Below are 23,684 nucleotides of genomic sequence, written 5' to 3'. Positions count from 1 at the left end.
GGTTGCTACGGCGACGTATGCTGCGGTTCTTGTTTTGTTTATCGGGACGAGCAGTGGGAACGTGGGAGAGTGACGTGGCGATCTCTCGAGAGAGCCAGAACAGAAAGGGGCCTGCGTTTGGTCAAGCTAGCAGAACAGGTTTGGAGCGTTCTGTCCCTGTTAGGATCCAAGTGTTTGAGCCCTTAGGCTGTACCGGATGCTGCCTCTGCAGGCAGGGGAGCCAGGTATACCTTATGTGGAGTCTAGGTTGTACGACGCAGGTTTTGTGTGAAGATCGATGCTCTACCGACCATGATGCCACATTGTCACGTTCGCGCAGCAGAACCAGGAGGGAGGCCTGGGCGAGTGCAGGTCCTGCTGGCAGACCGCAGACTATGGGGAATACTACGCGCCAATGCGTTTGTGTGCTTCAGGCAAGAATGGAACCTGGAAGGAACTCCGGAAGGAAGGAGCAGAGAGAGGCAAAAAGCTCGCTCACCTACCAACCGTCTTCGCCAGATCGAAGAGATCATTGGCCGGCTGCAGAGATTATAGTAGGGGTTTCACTCTAGAATCTGAACCGACTCCCTGTCAATGTGCAAGGTGGTAGATCTCCCGGCAGGAGGCAGGACCTGCCTCCTGCCATCCCCCACTAACACTTCGCTAACACTTAGCCAAATAGGTCGGCCAGCCACCTATGTAGGTACTTTACCAGGGACTTCCCTTGGGGAAGGCAGTGGCAACATGGGATGGAGACCCCTGTACCGTACGGTTGTAGGTAAGCTAGGTACTGTCCAGGGTCAGAGCTCACGTACTAGTAGGTGAGCGTCCAGAGACAGAATTACCGTGCCTAAAGCCACCCGACACCTATCGTAATGGCGGGTACCTTACCAATTTCCCAACCCCGTTGAGATTTTCACTCCGGCCAACTGCCAGCCCTGCCAGCCCTACCAGCCTTAACCAGCCCCTGCCCTCCCCTCGCCCTCTCCCCGGGAGAACAGGCGGGACCCTGGCAAGCAGCAGCACAGTGTGCGGAAAATTACCATCGGGGTGGTGTCCGCCTTGTACGTGAGGCGTTGTTCCAGCACTCTGCCACGGTGCCACCCTCTCGCCCGTACCTGGCTTCGCTTTCATCCCACACCATCCTCCTTTTGCCTCGGATAGCCAACAGCGATCATCCAGGATTTCAAGCCCCGGGAACGCGTCGCCTACATTAGTTGGAATTCGCTATGTAGGCGATGGTTTGAGTTCTGCTCTCTTCTCTTTCCATTACAACGGAGTGCCCTTCCATATTGTGGCGGCCAACCCCGAGGACCACGCTGGCGGCGAGACCCTGGTCCCTCCACGATACGATTTCGCCGATTCTGTTGAAGGCAGAATCTTACAAACAATATATGCTCTCTCCCAGCAGTTCGACGAAGCGGATGCCGACAAAGCGAGGAAGCGTCTCGAGGAGCAGTTTGCCGACTTGGCCGCGATGGTGTGTCTCCCAACAATGCAACAGCTGGCGCCAACCCCGATCCCGAATGCCCAGACACAAACAGCAGCTTTACCCCGTAACACATACACTGCAGGTCCTTACGGACTTCGGGCAGAGCGAGCTGGCGTTTACGTGCCGCATTATGGACGGCTACCCTGTGATTCCAGAGCCCGTTTCCGAGCACTGGCTGCGTGCGATAGGGCTCGACCTAACAGCAACAAACGTTCCGATCGTCGATGCGTCGCAAGTCTTCCTAGTCTGTCACTTACAAGGCCTCGCCTGGAAAGTGACAATGGCCGGGGAAGTGATGGTTTGCAAAACTACCAACGAAAGCATGCGGGGACTCGACATCGCGGCCGAGCTGGGAACTCTTCTCAGGATCAGAAGCGCTAACGCACGGCTGAGTGTTCCGGAGTTGAAAGGTAATCATACCCTTCCGTCCTTTGCGAAACTTCATCCGAAAAAATCAGCATCCGACCTGTTTCTACCAGCAATCGTAGTCTCCCGCCGGGGCGTGGTCGGGATCCTCCGATTCCCGAACGCCGGCGATCTATACCATCTGTTGGCCCGCATCGGCCTAGGAGACACGCTGGCCGAACGCACGATCTCCTTCAGGCGAATGTGGGCCTTACAAATCTGGGACACCAAGAAGGCGCTATCCAAGCTGGGTATCTGGCCTTGGTATGACCTCAGGACAGATAACATCATCATCAACGAGGACGGGGATGCAGTCCTGCTCGGGCTCGGCGGAAGGAACGAGCTCCCCTGGGTATGCCATTACCCGGATGGAAGTGTGCATGGCGATGCGGTGAAGCTCCTCAGAATCATGAGCGCCCTCAAGGTCGAAAGACTCTCCGACGCAGAGTGAGAACGGGGACACCTAGCCATCCTGATCAACAACGCCGGCGTCGTCCAGAGCCGCGCCATCCTTGACTCCTCGGAGAACGACATCCATCACGCCGCCGCTGCGGACCAGCGCGTCTGAACGTGTTTCGCGTGCCAGGCGACCAATGGGCCTTGCGATTAAACAGCTTTCAGACACAACAAAAAAAAAACCAGAAAGAGCAGCTGCGATGCTGCATGCAAGCCCTAACCTGGCACACTACTGGACCGTCCAGAAAGTCCTCCCGCACCTGATTAAACGCTACCACAGCATGGTCGTGACGGCCGCATCAATCGCCTCCTGGGTGACGAGCCCGAAGATGGTCGACTACGCCACCTCCAAGACCACCGCACACTGCAGTATTTCTACGCCGCCCAGCATAGCACTCGGTACAACGCCCCCGCGTGCGTAACGTTGATTGTTAACCAGGGGTGCACAAGCAACATGATTACCACCGGTCTCAAGGTCTCTATAACTAACTTCTATGACTTTCTTCATAACTATCTTACTAACTCATGCCTCTTTAGTGTCGAGCCCCTCGCCTGACAAATCCACTCGACCAGAAGCCAAGTGTGGTGCGCGAGGAAATCCGCCCATTGATCGTTACGTTTGCCAGGAAGGCAATTCCTCGCACGTCGAGCAGATGTCCAGCACCCGTGTAGGGAGTTGAGAAGATACAGTTCCCTGCCGTACACCCAGCGCCAGCGAGAGGACCGGGGCCGACGACGGGTCCTGCCAGGACAGCCTGTGCGACCACCGGATCTCCGTTTTGAGCGAGGGGATGCATGCCGGCACAATAGAAAAGTTCCACTGCTAGCCACCGAGCTAGCGATGTCCCAAGGACGGGGAAGGACTCCGAAACGGCTCTGGTAGGAGTTCACCTAGAAGCGAGGGGCGATACATGCGGGCATTTGCGGAATATTAAGGGGTCAAGCCGGCCCTTTCCATGTTTATAGCGCGAAGATGGTCTTTAGGAGGAGTTCTTTGAAACTTACTACTTTCCATAAGGTACCTAGGTAGTCGGGGAGACGCAATCCTACCTGGGAGTGCCATTGTGACATTTTCCATCTCTCACGGCACCGTTGTTGGCTCAGCCACCCGTCTGTGAACATCTCCTTGAGCCTACCATTATGGGATAGAATCCCACGTGGCACTCCCGCCTCCTGCCGCTTAGGCCCTACCAAGAAGCACCTTGACTAAAGGATGCTGGACCAAGTTACCTAAAGTCCCTCCGCCTGAGCAAAATAATGGGGGCACATCCACACAACACAAGGTTGGATCTGTCTTCATTATTTTGTTCAGGCGGAGAGTCCATACAGAATCCCCCAAGGCGGGATGGTAGATCCACGCTGTGTAGAGAGACCCAGCTTGAGCCATTGCCACGGGCAAAGTTTGAGACAATACACAGGTCCAGTCCTTCCCCGCAGCTGTCTCCAGCCAAGATCGGACTGCCGTGTAACTCGTGGCCCCAGAGTCCGTCGACGGCACAGCTGCGGAGTCGATGCACGGCGCCCCTTTGAGCCTATCGATGCGCATGGAGGGGTACAAGAGAGTGCGGTGGATGGTACCAATAGCCAGCGGCGCTTTTTGACTCGCCCCCAGTCTTGTGCGAGGTGTATGGGCCGGGTAGTCCATTGCCGGCAGGCCGGCGGTGACATCTCACACTAACAGTTTGGTCTCCCTCCCTTTGAGCAAAATAAGCCGTACAGCAAGCTTCGCTATCAAACCGGATCGATATAACTAACTTCTCGTTTAACTTATTCCTTTCTTTCTTTCTTTCTTTCTTTCTTTCTTTCTTTCTTTCTTTCTTTCTTTCTTTCTTTCTTTCTTTCTTTCTTTCTTTCATACCCTTCTCTTCTTCTCTATTATTTCCTTCTTCCTAGCTTTACTTTCTTATCTCTTCTCCCTTGTTTCTTTTTTCATTCTATTTCTTTCGATGGGATTTCACTTGCTTGACTCGTCTATCTTTCAAACAAGACCAGGAGCTATCATTATTGCTAGGAGGGCGAAAACATAAATCTGAACCTGGTCGTTAACCTTTGTTTATAGGGGAAGTCTACATTGCTAACTTAGCAGAGGTTGCTTACGTGTTAAAGACGTTTTCTAAAGCGTGTTGAGATTACTAGTCACCTATAGCAAGCACCCTATAGATGGAAAACAATCAGTAACGTTATCCATATATAAATATAGGAAGGAAAGATAAAAGACTTACATTCCATGGATTCCTAGCTCGATCCGGCCCAAGCGTTGATCCATTTGATCCAAGCGCTGATCCAAGCGCTGATTCATCTGATCCACCGACTGCTGTAACTGGGCCAAGGCCTGTAGGATTTGACCGACGGCGGGCAGATTTGCACAGCGACCGAATTCGGTGGAGAGAGTCTGGAAGCTTTGCGCGATAATAGCGAAATTCGGTTGTTCGGCCATGGCGAAATGTGGAATTGGAAACCAATTGATTGATGGTTTGTCGATCAATGAGTGGGGTTGAACCGAAATGATGGTAATGTGGTATCAAAACTGTTTGCGTGTGGTGCCGAAGTCTTTTATTGCATGCTGACAAGGTAGACTGGCGTGAAGTGTGTAAGATTGATTTCCAAGTGCCAGAAAATTCCAAACCCAGTTAAATCCACTCCCACGCAATTTCCCCACCTTGGCACAACGTCACTGTCAGGTCGGGAAGGAGCAAAATGGAAAATACTGCGCGCATTGTGCGGGTGGGCGTGGGCTGTGGCATGGTTGCGCAGGCGCGGGCACTGCTGGTGATTCGACGACCACAACCCGGCTGCGCCGAACTATCGTTGCAACGCCCCCGGTTGATTATGCTGTCAGTCCGCCACCTCGCCCTCGTTAGGGAAGGAGACTCGAGGTTAGGTTTCGTTGTTGTTCAAAAGGGTACGGTCTCTTGTCCTTATAGCTTCTAGTTCTAGACCCTTGTGAGCAGACAGGGAATATTTATGGGCACACTGGCGTGTGGGTATTGAACTGTTAAAAAGCTGTCAGGAGGAGCCAGGGCTGGCAAAACCATCCACCTTTTACACGTAGTGTACCAGAGCTATCATCAGTTCATCACACTACCAGCCAGCTGGGCTGGCCTCCATCAATTCAATTGGTTTTTTGATCACCTGGGTCCTGTCCACTTTCCTATCTTTTCTGTCACGCCTGCCCAGGCGAGTGGTCACACCTGTCATTCGCTGACCTCGCCCTCCACCTGGGGCCCTCCCACACCGGGGAACCAGCTACACATCCCGCGGGAGCGCCAAAAGCCCACCGGTGATACCTACTATTGAACCTGTCTCGGTGATCGGGTGGGGTGTCATGTTCTCGTTGGAGTGAGTGCGTCGTGCGTGGGTAAGACTGCGTGGTCAGCTGCGGTGGTTCGAGCTTTCCCCTCTTTTGTAGCTGCTGTGTCCACCTCAGAGCAAGGCTCAGATTTCAAAGATAAATACCCCTCTCCACTCCTCTCCGTCTGAAGCTTCGACTTCCCCTCTTCCTTGTCTGCTGATCCTTCCAAACAAGACATTCAATATCCTCGGTGGTTAACACAAACCAACACCAACACCAACCCACAACCACACCATCTATCCATCACCATGTGCGGCAACGACTGCGAATGCGGAGATGGTTGCACTTGCAGCGGCTGCCCCTCCCACCCCTAAGCAGAAGAAGGGTACGCTGAATCACCTCACCACATTCCACTAGCTTTTCGAAAACGCCCGGCTAATAACAACAATCAGCATGACCAGGAAACCTGAGGAAAGGGAGGGGGTCTTGAGGACACGGGGTGGCGTGGATATCTGAGGCAGACTGTTACATCTCTGTTTTTACGGGGGACGGCTTTCCTCTTCGAGGCGGCGGCGGCTGTTTATGCTTGAGAGCGTAGAAGCTAGCATCGATGCAATTTATGTTTCTGATGCTTGCCTCTTGTTTCACGTTTCTCTCAACGTGATGTGACACAGATATGATTATATCAGCCGGTTGATCAAGCATGGCATCCTGCCCACTTCATGCTGTAGAATCACAAGACTGAGTTGCAATCTAAATGTCAGCAAACGACATATTGTGTGGAGGTCACTAGTAGTTTCAGTTTGAGACACCTCCTGGAACTTTGAACATCAAACTGCCATTCCCATTCTCGTAGCACTGGCAGTCCCCCCCAACAAGATATCTGTGTCACATTGAGTACAGCTGCAGCCCTACATACACCCCCCGAGACACCAGAAGTGTAGGAATTTGTGAAAGAAAGCCAAGAAAGCTGCAAGCAAAGTCGAAGCAAAACCGTTCCTAACCCCGGCTCAGAGCGTCGTCGGTTTCGACCATAAGAGTGTTGTTAATAAACCAGCAACCCAGAGAGAGAGCAATTAGCAAAACCCCGCATAATAAAACCCCCGTGATGAAAAAAAGAGAGGGAAGCAGCACCCCACCACACCATTGAACGCCCGGCCCGGCCCGTGCAAAAGGCAAACTCGATGTCCAGTACATCCCCACTGCCAGAAATAGAAGAGAATGACGAAATAGAAAACACCCCGGGGGCAGCAACCTTGACTTCTGGATGAGCCCCAATTCCGACCCGATCCCCGACTTCCCCCGATTCATATGTCAATGGCAACCGCCACTGAGGTCCAGAATAAGCAAGGCGAGTACTAGCAGTAGTAGCCACGCGGTACGGCACGGGCAAAGCCACCCGAATCTCATCTCATCCCTCCATTTCCCACCATCGGCCGTCCACTGGCTCCCAAGCTATTACCGCCCGCCATCCCACCCATGCTGCCACCACCTTAAACATTCACGTTCCTATTATTATGCACCTCCCGCAACCGCTTCACCCAGTGCCGCCTCAGGACGTCGGGCATCTTGCAGAAGACCATGGCCTTGTTCTCGTCCGTGAGCATCTTCTCGGCGATCTTGAGCTGCAGGTCGATGTCCTCGGCGGCAAAGTCGCGGAAGAAGATGTCCAGCGCCTGTTCCTGCCATCCGGGGCTCGGCTTGCCTCCTGGTCTCCCCATCCCCCGGGCGAGGAGGGCTTCGGAGAGCAAGTGGATTGTTTCGGAGAGGGCTGTGGTTGAGGTGGCGGCGGCTGCTGCTGCTGAGCCGGCGTTCGCCATGGTGTTGTTGTTGTTAGTGTTGTTGTTTGCGGTGGTGGTTATTGCTGGTATTGTAGATGTGTTGGCGCCGCCAGTGTTGTTGGTGTTGTAGTGCTGCTGCTGCTGTGGCTGGGTCAGGTCCAGGTAGCCTGGTGCAGCGGTGCGCCGGCGTTTGTCCGGTGGGTGGCCCGCGGTGTTGTCGGACGCCTGTAGGCGCTTGCGGGTTTGGAGCGATGTCTCTTCGGGTGGGGTTAGTGCTGAGGTGGAGGGCACGGAGGACCGCGGCGGCGGCGGCGCCATCGTAGCCGTTGTCGTGCGCGCGTGATGCTGAGGCTGGGGGGGATGGACCGTCGCCATTGCGGCCGGCATCGGTGCCGGAGGCATCTGCGTGGGAATGTGCGTTTGACTCGGGTTGATGTAGGCTGGGTCTGTGAGGAGGTCCATGATGCCGGTGCCTGACGCCTCGGGCTCTTCGGCGCCACTGATATTGTCACTGGTGTCCTTCCTGCGCGGCTTGGTGAGCCGTTTCGGCGCGCCGCCGGAGCCAATGACGTCGGGGAAGAGGACCTCGTAGTATTCCTCGTGCTCGAACGGTCTTGCACGGAGCGAGCGGGCGAGCGGTTCTTTCTGCAAGGCGTCGAGCGGTCAGTTTCTCCACCTCGTGCCCAGTGCAAGGGTTCTGCGTACCTGAAGATGCCTCGCCCAAGCGTCGTCCGTCGCGGTCACAGTCCGCGTTTGGGCATTGTAATAGAACTCTGGGTCCTCGCGCAGACCGCGCCACAGGCGGTACTTCTTGCGGGCATTATCGGTCTTGTTGATGAGGTGGCCTTTGTTGGCGTAGGCGTTGTGCTTGTCGACCAGCGCCTGCATGGCGCGCTCCCAAGCCTCGGGCTTGAAGGTGCTACCATCGCGCAATCCGAGATTGACGGACTCGCAGAGCGACCGGAAGAAGGTCGCCTCGTACTGGGGGTTCCAGGTGAAGCGCGGGCCGCGGTGCTTACCCGAGGCTCTGCGGCTGCCTCCGCCGGCGCCGGAGTAGTCCTCGTCGGACATTGCGGCCTGCGGGTGGGACCCTTGGAGGCCCGCGGCGGCGTTATCGACGGGCGCGTGGTGCGGACGCGCAGCTGGAGGGGGGCGGCGATGGATGGAGTCGCGCCTGGATCGGGCCGAAGGGGGCGAAACGGAGGCGGGCGATCAGACCCCTGCGATGGCGCTTGACCCAGCTTGATCGCGAATTTTGAAGGCTTTCGCCGGTGGAGATGCGCGCGCTCGTTATCTCAAGCTAAGACGCACGACAAGACGGTTTGGAAGCCCGACATCTCCAGAGCAGGCATGTCTTGATTATCAACATCCGCTCGAGATTTCTGCCGCGCTGAAAAGGATGCCGTTTTGTTGTGACACTGAATGCCGGTGGCGCGCATCGTTTGTTCGGACGGTGAAGCGGGGACGGGCGCCGTCTGGGCAGCTGCGTGAAACGGAAAAAGCACTGCCAAGAGTCACGTGACATCGACTCAAGGCAAACTAGCGGATCACACTAGGGAAGGAACCACCGCGCTGCAACTTCCATTGATCAGTTTCAGTTTTGGCAAAGAGAGTTGCAACCCCGCGCATTTGGGGAAGCCATTTCTCGATGTTCGGTCCTGTGCGCTTGGAGTGCGTCTTCTTGAGCGGTTGGATCTCAAGGCTTTGTTCTTCTGTAGCGCGTTTGTTTTTGACTTTCTGCAGATTCCTAATCTATGTCTGAGTAGCAAGCGGTGTGAGCTGCCGGATGATGGTTGGAGAAACGCGAACCGCGCGAATATAAGGTCCCTGCATTGTTGATGACTGCTGCCCACTGACAAAACATCCTTTTCTGCCTTTGTACGAAAGAAGAGTATCTGACAGCTGCGTTGCATCAATCCCTCAAGCCCTTCTGGAATGACGACGAGACTTGGACTCATCCCAACGGGACAGGCTCTCATTTCTCTCCCATCTACTCTTCTGTGCAGTCTCTTTGCCATGTTTCTTCTCCTACTTCTCTTGTTTCGTGTTGCACCGCTCTCCCATAGGCGTTTGGAGGCAACGAGGTCGTTTTGCCGTGTGGCATCTCCATTCTGGCATGGCCATCTACCACTGATACGGGATCCGGGCCATGGTTGTCGAGGACTTTGCCCGCTCATTGGAAGATAAACCACTATCAACTACTTTCGTTGCTCTAACGAGCTGTCATCCGCTTGGGGGCGAAGAGAACGGCCATGGAGAACCTCGGATGGTGAAATGATTGATAGAGACAGACACTGAAACCGACTAAACCTGGAGACGCAGGTCACGGCACTGTCGATAGTGAGGTCAGGGGCGAGCTGAGGGACCGCTTTGTGATTACCCATTCACTATCACCTCATACCCTAGGCTGGGACTAGCCATTCCACTCGCTCCCTTCTGGCTTCCTGCTGATGGTGGTTGGCTGCCCTGGGTGCTAATCACACTAGCCAACTCCTGTCAGGGAAACGATTGTTTAGGGCTGGACCGGCCAGAACAACGGTTGGCAGAACGCACGATGGACTGAAGGAGCTGCTGCAAACTTGCCTGGGTTGCCGGACGTCCTTGACCTCGACTCTGCCCAGTCCGACCTCAAGGGTTCTTCTGCAACCACGCTACGAGATACCTGCACAAGCTGCTGTCAGACCCAGACGTACAACTTGCCAACATCATCGTCGACGCTTATTCTGAAGGCGAGATCATCAATCATTTACGGAGACAACACCGAAGACAGGATTGTGAGAGCACTGTCACGTCAGCGGTTCCCCCCGCAATTCACCAAGCACTTCAGATGGCTTCGGCCGTGTCACCCGTGGGCTTCAAGGACATGAGTCCAGCGGACGGCTTGAGCTCGCCGCCTCCTCCCGGCCCAAGACGGCCAACGGGATGAAGCAAAGGATATCTTCGAGATGGGCATGGTCTTTCCCGCCAAGTCGCTCTTGACAAGACCGATCTCAGCAGGGTCACTGTCTCTAGCTTTTAGCCTGGCCGCACTGCAAGGACCGGGTTTACGCGTAATACAGACATGCTCCCAAAATACAGAGAGGTTTTACTACACTCCGATATCCGCATGATCTTTCCGTGCAACCTCACGCTTCCGGATCTCCCGCTCGAAGTCGTCGGCCCTCCACAACCCAGATCGGCGGAAGGAAGGTCTGACCAAGCTACAAGCTGGGAGGAACGGCCAGGCTTGCTCCCAGCCCTAAACCCTGACGTGACTCGGTCTCTGCCCAAAGACTCGAGGGTCAAACTTTAAAGAATCGGGATTGATAACTCAAACAGTTACAGATTGAAATAAGATCCTCATGGCATGGGGAGCATTCTCCACAACACTGACTGTACGCACGGTTCTCGCGTCTCCCCAGTCTCGTTCTTGCAACTAATCTGGCTTCCAGGCTACAGTTTGGTCACTTTGGTGACCTATGGCGCGACCACTCGTTTGACATCACGCTGCAACCGGAGCCTCCATCTCTCTTAGACTTTGGTCGACTCCCATAATCCCTGTTCATGTCGCCGAGCAAAGCTGAAGTACGACATACGCGACCGATACATCAGAGATACTGCGACCTGTCGTGGTAGTGGATTACCCACCTCCTCAATTCGGTTTCAAGTATAGAACGAGTGGTAGAACCGCGATCCTGATTCCCGTACGCTCCGTCGGACGTTAAGGTTGTCGAATCTATGCCTGGTATGTCGTCCCAATCCCCAATCTCGTCATAAAGAATGGTGGTTCCGCACTCTGCTACCGAGTTGCAGTCCCGTGAACTTGCACCCCGACTAAGCAAGGAGAAGTACGGGACGAGCAGATCCGAGTTCCCTGGCACGACCCTTTACAGATCTTGGTATCTCGGTATTACCCCTAGAATGTACCACTCTCGTCCTGCGGGGTTTGGGTCGCTGGCCCACATGCCACGGCGGGAGATATGCACCGCCTAATTACCGCCTGGCAATACGGGCCGGCTATGATGCCTCTTACCCGCTACAACCGGCCGGAGAACCATCGTCTGGTGTTTTACACCAACCGAAAGTCGCAGTCGGCACGCAGCTCCCGCGTCGGCTCCATGCCGGCCGCATCGCTGCATGGCCCACTGCCGATCCCGCTATGCACCCCAGCTCTCCTCGCGCGCCATTCATTTCAGACGCAGAGGTTTTCCCACCTCTGTCGGCCACCGAACCAGACTTGGCCGCGGGTTGGTGCTCTCGGGTCCTATGCGTCTAGCCTTCGCTTCGTCGATCGGAGCAAGCACTCTGCTATATCGGGGGTAGGAGACATGGACTTGTGGGGCTGAGTAACACTCGACAGTGTTAATTCTCTCAGAGGGCAGTCTAGGCAATGTATCAGGAAAACATGGCTCGTCTTCGCTTGGTTGGTATAAGTGGGAGGGACAGCGACGCGGCTTTTGCGCTGCAGTCTCAGCTTCTCGACTACCGTCGTGATTTTGAAATTACCAGGTGACCGCTGACAGTCGCCCACACCTACTTACCCATCATGACACTCCGCAGCCTCGCCCTGCTGGCGGCAGCGGTGCTCGCCCGGGCTGAGACACCCGACAAGCTCCCACGCGCGGCCCCGTCAGGAACGGCCGCGTGGGAAGCGGCGCACTCGTCCGCTGCTGCCGCCGTGGCCAAGATGTCGCAGCAGGACAAGGTCAACATTGTCACGGGCGTCGGGTGGGACAAGGGACCGTGCGTGGGCAACACGCCAGCCATCGGGTCCATCAACTACCCGCAGCTCTGCCTCCAGGACGGACCGCTGGGCATCCGCTTCGGCACGGGCACGACAGCCTTCACGCCGGGCATCCAGGCGGCGTCGACATGGGACGTCGACCTGATCCGGCAGCGCGGCGCCTACCTGGGGGCTGAGGCCAGGGGGTGCGGCGTCCACGTCCTCCTTGGGCCTGTGGCCGGCGCCCTCGGGAAGATGCCGCAGGCCGGGCGCAACTGGGAGGGCTTTGGGCCGGACCCGTACCTCACGGGCATCGCCATGGCCGAGACCATCGAGGGGATCCAGTCGGCGGGTGTGCAGGCGTGCGCCAAGCACTACATCGCCAATGAGCAGGAGCTGAACCGCGAGACCATCAGCAGCAACGTCGACGACCGCACCATGCACGAGCTGTACTTGTGGCCGTTCGCGGATGCGGTGCACGCCGACGTGGCCAGCGTCATGTGCAGCTACAACAAGCTCAACGGGTCGTGGGCGTGCGAGAGCGACGCGGCGCTCAACGGCTTGCTCAAGAAGGAGCTCGGCTTCCGCGGCTACGTGGTGACGGACTGGAATGCGCAGCACACGACCGCGGGCGCCGCCAACAACGGCCTGGACATGACCATGCCCGGCAGCGACTACAACGGCAACAACGTGTTGTGGGGCCCGCAGCTCAACAACGCCGTCAACCGCAACCAGGTGTCCCAGGCCCGGCTCGACGACATGGCCAAGCGGATCCTGGCGTCGTGGTACCTGCTGGGCCAGAACGCCGGCTACCCGCCCATCAACATCCGCGCCAACGTGCAGGCCAACCACAAGGAGAACGTGAGGTCGGTGGCGCGCGACGGCATCGTGCTGCTGCGCAACGATGGGATCCTTCCCTTAAAAAAGCCCGGCAAGCTGGCGCTCGTCGGGTCGGCCGCCGTCGTCAATCCGCAGGGCATGAACGCGTGCACCGACAAGGGCTGCAACACGGGCGCGCTCGGCATGGGCTGGGGCTCCGGCTCGGTCAACTACCCTTACTTTGTGGCACCCTACGACGCGCTGCGGACACGGGCGCAAAGCGACGGCACCACGCTCGGCCTGCACAGCTCGGACAGCACCAACGGGGTGTCGGGCGTGGTGTCGGGCGCCGACGCCGCCATCGTCGTGATCACGGCCGACTCGGGCGAGGGCTACATCACAGTCGAGGGCCACGCCGGCGACCGCAACCACCTCGATCCGTGGCACAACGGCAACCAGCTGGTGCAGGCCGTGGCGGCGGCCAACAAGAACACGGTCGTGGTCGTGCACAGCGTGGGGCCCGTCATCCTCGAGACCGTCCTCGCCACGCCGGGCGTCCGGGCCGTCGTGTGGGCGGGCCTGCCGAGCCAGGAGAACGGCAACGCGCTGGTCGACGTGCTGTACGGCCTGGTCGCACCGTCGGGCAAGCTGCCGTACACCATCGCCAAGCGGCCCGAGGACTACGGCACGGCCATCGTGCGGGGCAGCACGGATTCGTTTGGTGAGGGCTTATTCATTGATTATCGCCATTTCGACCAGGCCAAGATCGAGCCGCGGTTTGAGTTTGGTTTTGGGCTGTGTAAGTCCGAGTCCTTCCTTTCCCTTGCCCTTCTTCATCCCCACTAGGTACAATACTACTAATAGTAGTAGTCAGATTCTATACTGATAAACTTTTAAATTCCTCAGCTTACACAAACTTCACCTACTCCTCCCTCACCATCACCACCTCCATCGATTCCCTCACCCCGGGCCCAGCGAGCGGTCCCACCGTCCCGGGAGGGCCCTCCGACCTGTGGGACACCGTGGCGACGGTCACGGCAAAGATCACCAACAGCGGCGCCGTGGCCGGCGCCGAGGTCGCCCAGCTGTACATCACGCTGCCCTCATCATCCACACCGCCGAAGCAGCTGCGCGGGTTTGCCAAGCTGAAGCTGGAGCGCGGCGCGAGCGGGACGGCGACGTTTAATCTGCGGAGGCGGGATCTCAGTTACTGGGATTCTGGGAGGCAGCAGTGGGTTGTGCCCGGGGGAGCTTTTGGGGTTGGGGTCGGCGCGAGTTCGAGGGATGTTAGGTTGAGTGGGAGTTTTCAGGTGTAGTACGGAGGTGGTAGGTGGTGGGTGGTGAAACGTGAGAGAGGTATGCGAGATTGGAGTGACGTTGATATGATTGAGAATATGAGATATTCGAAAAGTATAAACAAGCCAGACACAACCTCACTTCTTGTACTCCCCCTGGCCACCCGCTCGCACACCTCCTTGAGTGTGCGCCCGGCCCACTCAAAGTCGTCCATCTCCAGATACACCTGCGCGCTGAGCCGCGCCCACCAGCGGCCGCGGTACACAAACAGCGCGACAAACGTCTTGTAGTCCTCCATCAGCCTCTCGAGGATCCAGTTCGTCACAGCCGCGGCATCACTCCCCGGTATAACCGCCACCACGCCCTCCTTCGGCACTTCCCCCTTCCCCTTTTCCTCCTCATCTCCCTCCGGCTGCTGCTGCTGCTCCACCACCAACGGCAGCGCCACATTCACCATCGAACACCGCGTCAAGCTCCGGCTCGCATTATCCAGCACCTCGGTGCCCAGCATCTGCGCTACCTTCGCCCCGCCCTGCCTCGCCAGCTCGGTCAGCTCACCCCGGATCCGCTCCTCCCCGCCCAGCACCTCGGCGCGCCACCTGATGCTGTCCACCACGCACAGGTACGGCGCGTTGTCGACCGTGCCGACGAACTCGAACTGGTTGACAAACGCGGACTTGGTCGACGGCGGCAGCGGGTTGGGTCTCACCTTCATCTTCTTCTCCTCAGACCCAGTACTACTACTATCCTTGGGAACGAAACCATGGCTAGTCGGCAGACTGGACCTGATCAAGGCCTGGTTGCGCAGCGGCACGTAGAAAACCGCACACCCCCTAGGAACGTGCAGCCACTTGTGGCAATTGGAGACAAAGAAATCCGGATCGACGGCGCCGAGGTCGAGGTCGACCATCCCCACGCCCTGCGCGCCGTCGACGAGGCTGAGGATCCCCCGCTCCCGACAGGCCGCCGTGATGGCCTCGAAGGGGAAGCGCACGCCCGGATTGGAGGAAACGACGTCGAAGAGGCACACGCGGGGCCGTTTCCCTTCCTTTTCGACGGCCTCCGTCACGGCAGCGTGGAATGCTTCCACAATAACATCATCCTCGCAGGGGTAGGACAGCGGGATCACCCTGCCCTGCACCAACCCACCGCGATCTTCCACGACGTAGTCAATCGTCCGCGCACAGCCGCCGTAGATGGTGTCGAAATAAAGGATCTCGTCTCGGCCGTCCGGGTGCCACACGAGGTTGCGCAGCACCGTGTTGACGCCCGAAGTGGCGTTGGGCACGAACACGCACGTGTCGGTGGGCACGCGCAGGAGCTGGGCGACGGCGGCGCGCGAGAGGTCCAGCAGCTTGGGGTACTCGTACCGGATGAACGGGTCCGGGCGCGCTTCGGCCCGGTCTTGGTAGGTCCGGAGGCGGGTGCGGATGGCTTGTGGGATGGTGCCGAATGAGCCTTGTGGAGAATGTTAGTGGGTGGGTGGGTGAGAGAGATGTGAAGGAGAGGAGTGTGGAGGAAGAAAGGAAGTACCGTGGTTGAGGTTGCGGTAGGCCGGGTCGAAGAGGAACTCCCTGTCTCGAAGCTCGTGGCCGAACTTGACGGGGCCATTTTCATCTGGGCCTGCCTCCTTTGGCCGCAGAGGAAGGTCTTGTGTACTGCCCATGTCGAGTCAAAGCGGTTCCGCTTTCAAAAGAGCACTGCGTAGTAAGGTGCCCAGCTGGTGGACAATAGTAATAATGAATCAACTTCTCAACAGCAAAACCACGACTCGAACCGAGGGCGATACTTATACATCAGTCCCATAGATGATGGTCCTTACTCCTGCCGCTAACCATGCGGAGCCCAGCATGACTCCCGTCTTGAGTCAGAGGCGCTGTTGCAGTTAAGCTTAGTTTCGTCCCGTTCCCCACCCGCTTGCACTCTTTTCTCCGCAGCAGTGTTCCATAACTTGCCTGCTAATTGGGCAGTTCTTGCGGGATGGCTGCATCGTGCGTGATTGTTCCGAATAGGGCGCGTTTCGCTGCAGAAGAGCCTCCACAACCCGCAGCAAGCCGCTCGGTAGCACAGAGTCATAGAGACATAGACTCAGAGTTCCATCACCCATTGAAATCGCCGCCCAGCTCGCATTATGTTGCAGTGTGCAGTGTGCAGAGGCATAAGTGGGCTGAATTCGGAGAACTGAGGTGTAGAGAAGACCCAGATGTGCCCAGCCAAGCCACCAGAGTAGGCACAAAGCACAAAGGTAAGGGGTAGTTCTATCCGCAAGTGCATGGTTGAGCAGTCGGTTTTGAGCGGTCAGGGGGTATGGGGTTAGGGTTAAGCTTGATGATGATAAAGAAAGCGTAGAAGACAACACAGAGAGAGCAAACAGATAAGTAGGAGGCTAGAACCAGCGAACATGTTGGTTAGTCTGGAGTAGAAATCTGGAAGTCAGGTATTCGCAATTGTTAAAGAGCATAGCGGAGCTGGCTCAACACAGCCAACGCGGACTTATTATTACTTGGCCAGTTTCGGAGTTGGAAGAACAGATCTTAAATTATAAGAGACTCGCAAGTGATCTTGACTCAGTGAAGCAGCTTGTACTAATGATCAGTCTCTCACACGCACGAGCCATTACTGGCATATTGTACAATCATTGCACCCTAACAAGAATCAGCTATACACATACACTTATCCGTTTCCAATCTACAAGGTTCCTTTGTATTTCCAAGCCCGGTGTCCACATCTACTCCGCCCACTGAAGAGAAAAAATATAATCTCCTCCACCAACCTCGCCGTCCAGGAAGCAACCCCTGTCGGAACCACACACGATTGCGGATCGGGTATGGTGTAGCGGTAACATCGTTGACTCTCACTTCCAAGGAGTGACTGCTCTCTCAACAGCCCCGGGTTCGACTCCCGGTATCCGAGTTAGATGTCCTGTCCAGGGGTTGCATCAAACCCATCTTTTTTCCTATGTCCATTATTGACATATCATTATCAGGATGTCGGAGTTAGGGAGATGGTGTGAAAGGTATCACTTGGCGGATATGGAGTTTCCTTTTTTCTTTTCCCATTATTTTATTGTTTTCCTTCCTTCTCTTTTCTTAACTCAATCTAGATTCAGTAACCCAATCAGCCTAGAGCCGGCTCCAAGCGTTAAAATTAAACAAGACAGCGCCTGTGATAGAGCAAACGGTAGACCAAACAGCAAAGCAGTCTCATTAAAGTTGGGAGCTGCAAGACATGCGGTGATGCAAGTGCCAGGAACGGTTACCTGGCCCTCTTTATACATAGGTACGTGTACATATAATACCTAAGTATCACCGGAAGACAAAGGCCAGTAGTTCCGCTTGACGCCGGAGAGTGTGTTGGCCCGCTGGAGTCCAAGATCAGAGTCAGACAGCCTCAGCTTGGCCAGCGCGGGTCCAAAGTCCCCTGCCAGGAATCCCAGCGCAACGTAGTCGGAAGCCCGCAAGCCCGTGTTGGCAACGACGATCGGCACCGACGGGAACGGGCAGAGGTCGAGGTACATCGAGGCGCCCTTGCAGGAGGCCACAAGACCCGCGATCGAGAACGTGGCCGGAAAGTCCTGCACAGCGACACTGAAGTTCGTGTAGTGTAAGCCGTGGCCGAACGGGAAAACGGCGTCTTTAAACCAGCGATATGTCCGCCCGGGGTACGAAGACGATGGCCGCAACGCCATATTCGTGTAGGGAGCACGACCGGTGTATGACGACGGATACACGGTGATGGGGAGCCTCGCGGCGGGCCTAACTTGTCCGGTGATGATGTTCACCACCGCAGTGCCGCCGTCTTGGCCGGGATAGCCAGCCCACAGGATCGCCTTCACATTCGGGAGACTGAGAAGCGGGGTATCATCGACATGCGTTCCGAGCCGGACGACGATGACAGGCTTGCCCACGGCCGCCAGCCTCTGGATCATGGCCAGTTGTCCAGAAGGCCAGGCAATGGACGTGCGGTCCTGGCTCTCTTTCTCGACCGTGTTGTCGATGCCGCCAAAGAAGATCACGGCATTGGACTTCTGCGCCGCGTTTACGGCCGCCGTCGTGTCCGCGTTGGACTGCGTCAGAGGCCCATTCACGTAATTGACCGTGATGCCCATCGATCTTGCCGCAGTCACCGGGTCGTGGTTGAAGGGCGGGCTCCCGCTGTAACCGCCCAACATCTTGTCGGCCGTGTTAGCCCAGAACCCAATCATGGCAACCTGGAAGTTTGCCCCGTCCAGAGAGATCGGGAGAAGCCCGTCGTTTTTAAGCAGCACGATGCCTTCCTCAGCAGACCGAAGCGCGGTATCCCGTGCGACCTGTGTGTTGACATCGGCCGCGCCGAGATTGCGGTGCGGACTATCTGGACCGTCGAAATATCCTGCCTTAACAAGACCCTGCATTTGCCGCAGCAGCGCCTTGTCCAGGGTTGCCTGGCTGAACTGCCGGGAGTTGAAGGCTGACGCAGCATCCGGAGTCGTGCCGCCAGTTGCCCAGCACATGTTGTCTACACCAGCCTCGAGTGATGCCCCGATCGCCGCTGCATAGCTCGGCCTGTACCGGTGGCCGCCATTTGCGTTGCCGAGGTAGTACACCGCATCGCAGTCGCTCACAATGTACTGGTTCTGGTCGGTCCAGTTCCAGTGTTTCCGGAGGATCGTGTCCATCAGATACGAGCTGGCGCATGCTGGGACGCCGTTGACCGCATTGTAGCTGCACATGATGGAGCCCACCTTGGAGTCCCGCGCGCATTGCTTGAACGGCGGCAGATAGTACTCGGAAAGGTCCTGGGCGGACACCTTGGCGTCGAAGTTGAACCTCGTCGTGCTGCCCGAGTTCTCAAGGTCATAGGCGGCGAAGTGCTTGCAAGTCGCGACAACCCGCTGCGTCGGTCCGGTCCCCTGAATGCCCCTGACGAACGCCTCCGCCCACTTCTTGTTCCTGAACGCATCTTCGCCCGGTGTCTCGTGTCCGCGGCCCCAGCGCGGATCGCGGAGGGGGTTGACGTTGGGGGTCCAGAAGTCCAGGTGGGCTCGCCCGTTATTCGCGAAGGCGCGGGCCTCGGTGCTGATGATGGTGCCGATCCGCTCAACCAAGACGTCGTCGAAGGCTGCCGAAGTAGTGATGGCCTGCGGGAACTGGGTTGCTGCGCTAAACTCCCCTCCCCACGTGATGCCACGGTTGTGGGCGACGCCGTGGAGAGCTTCGTTCCACCACTGGTACGCACTCAAGCCGAGTCTTGAGACGCCGGGCGAGTTGCTGGCGGTGGTCAGTTACGCTCAAGGATGCGCGGGAACGGAAAAAAGGCTGCTTTATGAGGTTGCCGAGTTTCTCGCTGTTGCTCATGGCAGCCACGACGGCTGAGGCTCGGGCCTCGGGGGCCGCCGACGTGTCGCACACCACATTCGTCTTGAGCGGTCCATTCACGCAGTCGGGATACGTCAAGCCACCCTTCACCGGGATGGCAAGCGCCGCGACTGAGAGCGCGAGCGCAGAGAGGAAGCCCATGATGCTTGCTTGCGGCGGCTTCGATGAGCCTCGGATGCTGCCGACTTTGGGGCGGCGAGGTCCATGTTGCCCGCGCCGGGGCGAGCCGTGCTCGTCCACACCTTTCGTGCGGTGGTGCCTTTCCGGGTCATTATTGTAGATTGGTTCCCCGCATTTGTTATGAGGGCAAGCAGGTAGAACTCGACATGTCCAGCGGGAGGTCGACAGCGTAGGATCACTGTTATTGTTCTCGCGCTGTCGCCCCTGCCAAGGAGCAGCTACCAACCGGTCGAATGGGAGAAGTCAACAATGGCGGGTGAAGACAGACTGGAGAATATCCGGGGAAGCAGTTCCACCAGGAAAAATAACGGAATAATTCCCGACACGGCCGGGGAAAATCGCTCGCTGGCGGCCGTTGCGACCTGCTCCATGGAGTCCATGGACCCCTCCCGGATGGAAAAAGTTCGGCATCGTCCGGTGGAGTGATAACGGTAAGTTTCTAACTGTATTTGGCTAGGGCTCATCCGATAGCCACGCTTGTGTCTGTCAAAGTTATGGAGATTATCTCGACCGTTTCTCCGTAGAGCGTCCAACGCCCAGTCTGTGTTACTGTGTACGGAGTACTACAGGCAACGTACTGACTTATTCAGTCATCAGTCGGAGCTTATGCGTGCATACATACATACCTGCCACAGCGGTGATCCGTCAGTCGAGTACAGCCCAATCTTGGCCGCCTCGATAACGGCGTGGAATGTCGAATCGGTCCGGGGCAGGTGAACAAAAGGGCGCTGCGTGTGTTGTTCGAGTTTGAAGGCCACACTGAGGCCACGGCTTTGATGACCACAAGACGCAGCCAGTCTCGGGACCGAAGGAGACACCCCGCGCCCAAAGGGTTAGGGAGCATCAGGTGGTGGAACTGAAGTCGCAGGAATGCATCCCCAACTCGGCAGGTGCGATCCGGAATCAGGCAGCGCTCACAGCAGCCCAGAATCTCAAACAGGAAAGACCGGTCCGAGTCACCGAATTCGTACATGTATGTACCTTCCATCTGTTTTCTATCCCTTCAGGCTTCGTTGTCTTTGGTGTAAAACGAATCAACAGGAGATTTGCGAACTTGCAGACTTCAGGCTGAAGTCTTTCGCAACTGAGAACGCAAACTCCCTTCGTCAACGTCAACCAGTGAACCTGACTGAGTGTCCGAGTTGATCGCCACAGCTTTGCATGGTGCTGCAGCCGTGGAGGTGCTTTGGTGAAACCTCGTGCTGTAATGGAACGGGAGTGCCCGAGTTGGAGCCGAGAATTGCTGTGTCACTCCAACCACCGTCCAACCAAGAAGCACCACGCGTCGGTGCGTTGCGAGACTCCGGTGAAGGGAGTCTGCGAAGTGCCCTTTCTTTGTGAGGTATCATCTATAAGCTTCTAAAGGCACTGTAACCGAAGCACTCCTGCGGGAAGAGAGGATGTGCTAACCAATGCCAGGCCGGACCCGGAGTTTCCCAGCGCCGCGCTCCCATAAAATCCATGGATTGCATCCCGCCCTCTAGCGTCAAGGATATCAACGAAAAAACAGAAATCCACCCAAAATTCCCAGCCCAAGTCTTAGGATCTTCAAGAGACATCATCGGCCTTCTCCAGGCGGGACTCGTCCACAGTCTGCAGGGATGTCGAGTTGAATGGCAGATACTGCCCGTCGGGCTGCGGGTTGGAGACGAGGATTGTGACCAAGCAGCCGTTCACGGCGACCACCTTGTAGACCACGGTGGAGCCACGGAGGCGGACGACATCGCCAGATTGGAACTGCGAGACGATTTAGCCCAGCACGTCAACGCGACCTTGATGCACCTACGCCCATTATGAAGCGTCGAGCTCTGGGAGTATGAGATGGCTCTTTCTGATTGCCTTTTGCCGTCAGCGAGATTAGAAGGCGTGGTTCTTCGATGGTGACGGCCGCGCTTACTCCGCTTGGGTGAATGTTCCTGTCCAGGGCAGCGGATGGTGTCGTATTATAATCTTCGTCGAACCCGCTTCGATCTACTTCTAAGCTTCCTAGCGCCACGGGAGTTCAGCTGGCTAACGAGCTATTTAACTCTGAGACAAATGGCGGTGATCCTCGCGCCCTGGCACCCCGTCATCCTTAGTGGCAACGGGACTCACGGGCGACGGGCGACGGGCGACGGAAACCTGACGCTCGAGCCCTTGTGGAACCTAGAGCAATGGGCACACGGCGAGACGTGTGGCAGACAGTATCTCTCAGTTTCCGGATGACCTTCTTGGGATTGTCACTGCTAGGACGCACAGGGTGCATAAGGAGGAAGGCCAGCAAACAAGGTCAACTCCACATGCAAAGAAAATGCATCCACATGCGGATGGGAACCAGCAGCTCGGTTACCGGTGGCGTGACCGCACCGGCTCGCTGGCGTTTCGCGCATCGATACAAGGATGATCCTCGTCATTGGAAGACCCGCGGCAGTGGTTGCATCGCAAGGGCCCCTAGGCGACCCTTCTTGACGGGTCGTCGGCCTGCGAACTGTCGTCACTCTGCCCTACCAAGCATCTGCCAGCCAAGTAATACGGCTTGATCCTTCATCAATACGCTTTGGCTTGGGTTAAGAGATCGACGTAGGCTTCGAACTTCGTTCTGATTTCATTCGACAAGAACCGCCCAAACCCGGCGCCGCACGCCACGAACACGCAAGCCCATCCTCCGTCCTCCCAGTTCCGTCGCAAGCTACTGAACCCATCGTCTCTGCCCGAACTCTGCTCCACCGGCTGGTGACGTGAGTCAGGGCTAGAGAGTGAGGCGCCAACTGGGTTCGGAGTTCGGCATTCTTAGCGGCGATGTGCTCGCAAAGCATCGCGTTCATGACTTCCACGAGGCGGCAGCCGGCACCTTTGATGCATGCGGGGCGGGATCCTTTGCCGCACGCAAATCGCTCGGCCCTACACAGTAGAACCAAGCGCTCCGTCCTCACGGCCTCTCACGATCGACTAGACTGTCAAAAGTCCCATCCGCTCGGGCCCTCTCCCCCGGCGGGAAGCTTACCCGCAACTGTTTGTCTCACAGTCCAGCTCCCAGAGTTGCGGTAACACAAGCTGTTTGCTTCCTGCACGGCACTCTATCGGGAAACACGGGCGCACAACGATTCCCCAGACGGGTTCCAGCAACGTACGCATCCCGAGACCAGCCACCCGAGCCCCACTATCACGAGGCCCTTTTGGCAAACACTCCCACCGTCAAGACAAACCCAGCGAGCTTTCCCCAAGTCTTGTCTGGACGGCATCAAACGATCTCGCGCCTGCCCGATCTCAAGCGAATGGAAGCACGTTGCATGCTCCTGTGACCGCAACAGACTCTGTTCGCCCGGAAGCCGGCCTCGGAGAGGGTCACAACGGCGTCCAAAGGTCCAAGCCGCTCGAGCTTTGGGCACCAACAAGCCGTACCTTGTGCTCCCGCACCATCGCCCTTCCCAGGTTCGGCCCACGGCAATTGGGTCTACCCCGCGAGCCCAACCGTAGACGATAGCGGAACAGGCAGGTGGCTTGCCGCAGGCCTGGGCACTATGGAACTATGGACACCACCAGTCACATTGCCGTCGCCCGCCACGAGCCACCTCAAAGAGAGCAGCGAAGTTGAGGCGACAAAGGCTCTGAACTTTGTCAAAAACCTGAGCTCGTCCTCCAGCCGCCCACACCCGCAGTATTCCCAAAGAGGAAAAGACAGCCTCTATCGTGGTGTCACCCCAGATGTGACCTGCTGCGTCTCTCTCGTGTGTTTGCTTGCTTCGCGGCGAAAAATATCTCAGCATTTCCCACTCGCGCAGGCACGCTACGCTAGTGCCAGCTCCCACAATCCACTTGCCTCAGGGCGGCTCTCCATTGGCCGGAAATAGCCCCGTTCAAGGATGAGGCCCTTATCAGATTTAATGCTCTGCCGCAGCAGCCGCTGGCTTCCCATATCTCCCACAGAGCAACCCCGCCCCTCCTC

General features: G+C 57.0%; 8 protein-coding genes and 1 non-coding gene across 9 annotated transcripts; 3 read left to right on the top strand and 6 right to left on the bottom strand.

The window, feature by feature from the left end:
* Window positions 1–728: 728 nt before the first annotated feature.
* B0T15DRAFT_566173 (uncharacterized protein) lies at window positions 729–2,327 on the top strand (the record flags this gene model as incomplete). The annotated part of the gene is made up of 4 exons (XM_062870689.1): window positions 729–757; window positions 1,171–1,459; window positions 1,527–1,881; window positions 1,951–2,327. The coding sequence occupies 4 exons, from the start codon at window positions 729–731 to the stop codon at window positions 2,325–2,327; spliced, it is 1,050 nt and encodes a 349-aa protein (XP_062722105.1).
* A 4,102-nt stretch (window positions 2,328–6,429) lies between these two features.
* Window positions 6,430–7,026, bottom strand: B0T15DRAFT_137493 (uncharacterized protein). Its single transcript, XM_062861834.1, has one exon. The coding sequence runs from the start codon at window positions 6,933–6,935 to the stop codon at window positions 6,624–6,626; it is 312 nt and encodes a 103-aa protein (XP_062722104.1). The 5' UTR covers window positions 6,936–7,026; the 3' UTR covers window positions 6,430–6,623.
* Window positions 7,027–8,858, bottom strand: B0T15DRAFT_137544 (Myb/SANT-like DNA-binding domain-containing protein). The gene is made up of 2 exons (XM_062861836.1): window positions 8,111–8,858; window positions 7,027–8,050 (listed from the first exon to the last, which is right to left on the bottom strand). Exons 1-2 carry the CDS (start codon window positions 8,474–8,476, stop codon window positions 7,118–7,120), a joined length of 1,299 nt encoding a protein of 432 aa, XP_062722103.1. The 5' UTR covers window positions 8,477–8,858; the 3' UTR covers window positions 7,027–7,117.
* A 1-nt stretch (window position 8,859) lies between these two features.
* On the bottom strand, window positions 8,860–9,914 carry B0T15DRAFT_137502 (uncharacterized protein). The gene has a single exon (XM_062861835.1). It carries the CDS (start codon window positions 9,580–9,582, stop codon window positions 8,953–8,955), a length of 630 nt encoding a protein of 209 aa, XP_062722102.1. The 5' UTR covers window positions 9,583–9,914; the 3' UTR covers window positions 8,860–8,952.
* Window positions 9,915–11,933: 2,019 nt separating this feature from the next.
* Window positions 11,934–14,230, top strand: B0T15DRAFT_375856 (glycoside hydrolase superfamily; the record flags this gene model as incomplete). The annotated part of the gene is made up of 2 exons (XM_062864230.1): window positions 11,934–13,725; window positions 13,833–14,230. Coding segments are annotated over 2 exons (2,190 nt in total), but the record flags the coding sequence as incomplete, so codon positions are not given.
* B0T15DRAFT_137442 (pyridoxal phosphate-dependent transferase) lies at window positions 14,126–16,045 on the bottom strand. Its single transcript, XM_062861833.1, has 2 exons — window positions 15,756–16,045; window positions 14,126–15,680 (listed from the first exon to the last, which is right to left on the bottom strand). Exons 1-2 carry the CDS (start codon window positions 15,886–15,888, stop codon window positions 14,233–14,235), a joined length of 1,581 nt encoding a protein of 526 aa, XP_062722100.1. The 5' UTR covers window positions 15,889–16,045; the 3' UTR covers window positions 14,126–14,232.
* Window positions 16,046–17,043: 998 nt separating this feature from the next.
* On the top strand, window positions 17,044–17,135 carry B0T15DRAFT_t109. The gene has a single exon. It is a non-coding gene; the product is annotated as a tRNA-Glu (tRNA).
* A 385-nt stretch (window positions 17,136–17,520) lies between these two features.
* On the bottom strand, window positions 17,521–19,720 carry B0T15DRAFT_394661 (glycoside hydrolase superfamily; the record flags this gene model as incomplete). Its single annotated transcript, XM_062864740.1, has 2 exons — window positions 17,521–19,471; window positions 19,602–19,720. 2 exons carry the CDS (start codon window positions 19,718–19,720, stop codon window positions 17,521–17,523), a joined length of 2,070 nt encoding a protein of 689 aa, XP_062722099.1.
* A 1,136-nt stretch (window positions 19,721–20,856) lies between these two features.
* B0T15DRAFT_137313 (uncharacterized protein) lies at window positions 20,857–21,751 on the bottom strand. Its single transcript, XM_062861832.1, has 4 exons — window positions 21,657–21,751; window positions 21,546–21,598; window positions 21,170–21,496; window positions 20,857–21,092 (listed from the first exon to the last, which is right to left on the bottom strand). Exons 2-3 carry the CDS (start codon window positions 21,549–21,551, stop codon window positions 21,308–21,310), a joined length of 195 nt encoding a protein of 64 aa, XP_062722098.1. The 5' UTR covers window positions 21,552–21,598; window positions 21,657–21,751; the 3' UTR covers window positions 20,857–21,092; window positions 21,170–21,307.
* Window positions 21,752–23,684: the final 1,933 nt, after the last annotated feature.

Source organism: Chaetomium strumarium, assembly GCF_033439665.1.
Source record: "Chaetomium strumarium strain CBS 333.67 chromosome Unknown B0T15scaffold_3, whole genome shotgun sequence".
Taxonomy (NCBI): domain Eukaryota; kingdom Fungi; phylum Ascomycota; class Sordariomycetes; order Sordariales; family Chaetomiaceae; genus Chaetomium; species Chaetomium strumarium.
The sequence above is the reverse complement of the archived record's forward strand: the minus strand, read 5'-3'. Positions and strand labels throughout refer to the sequence as shown.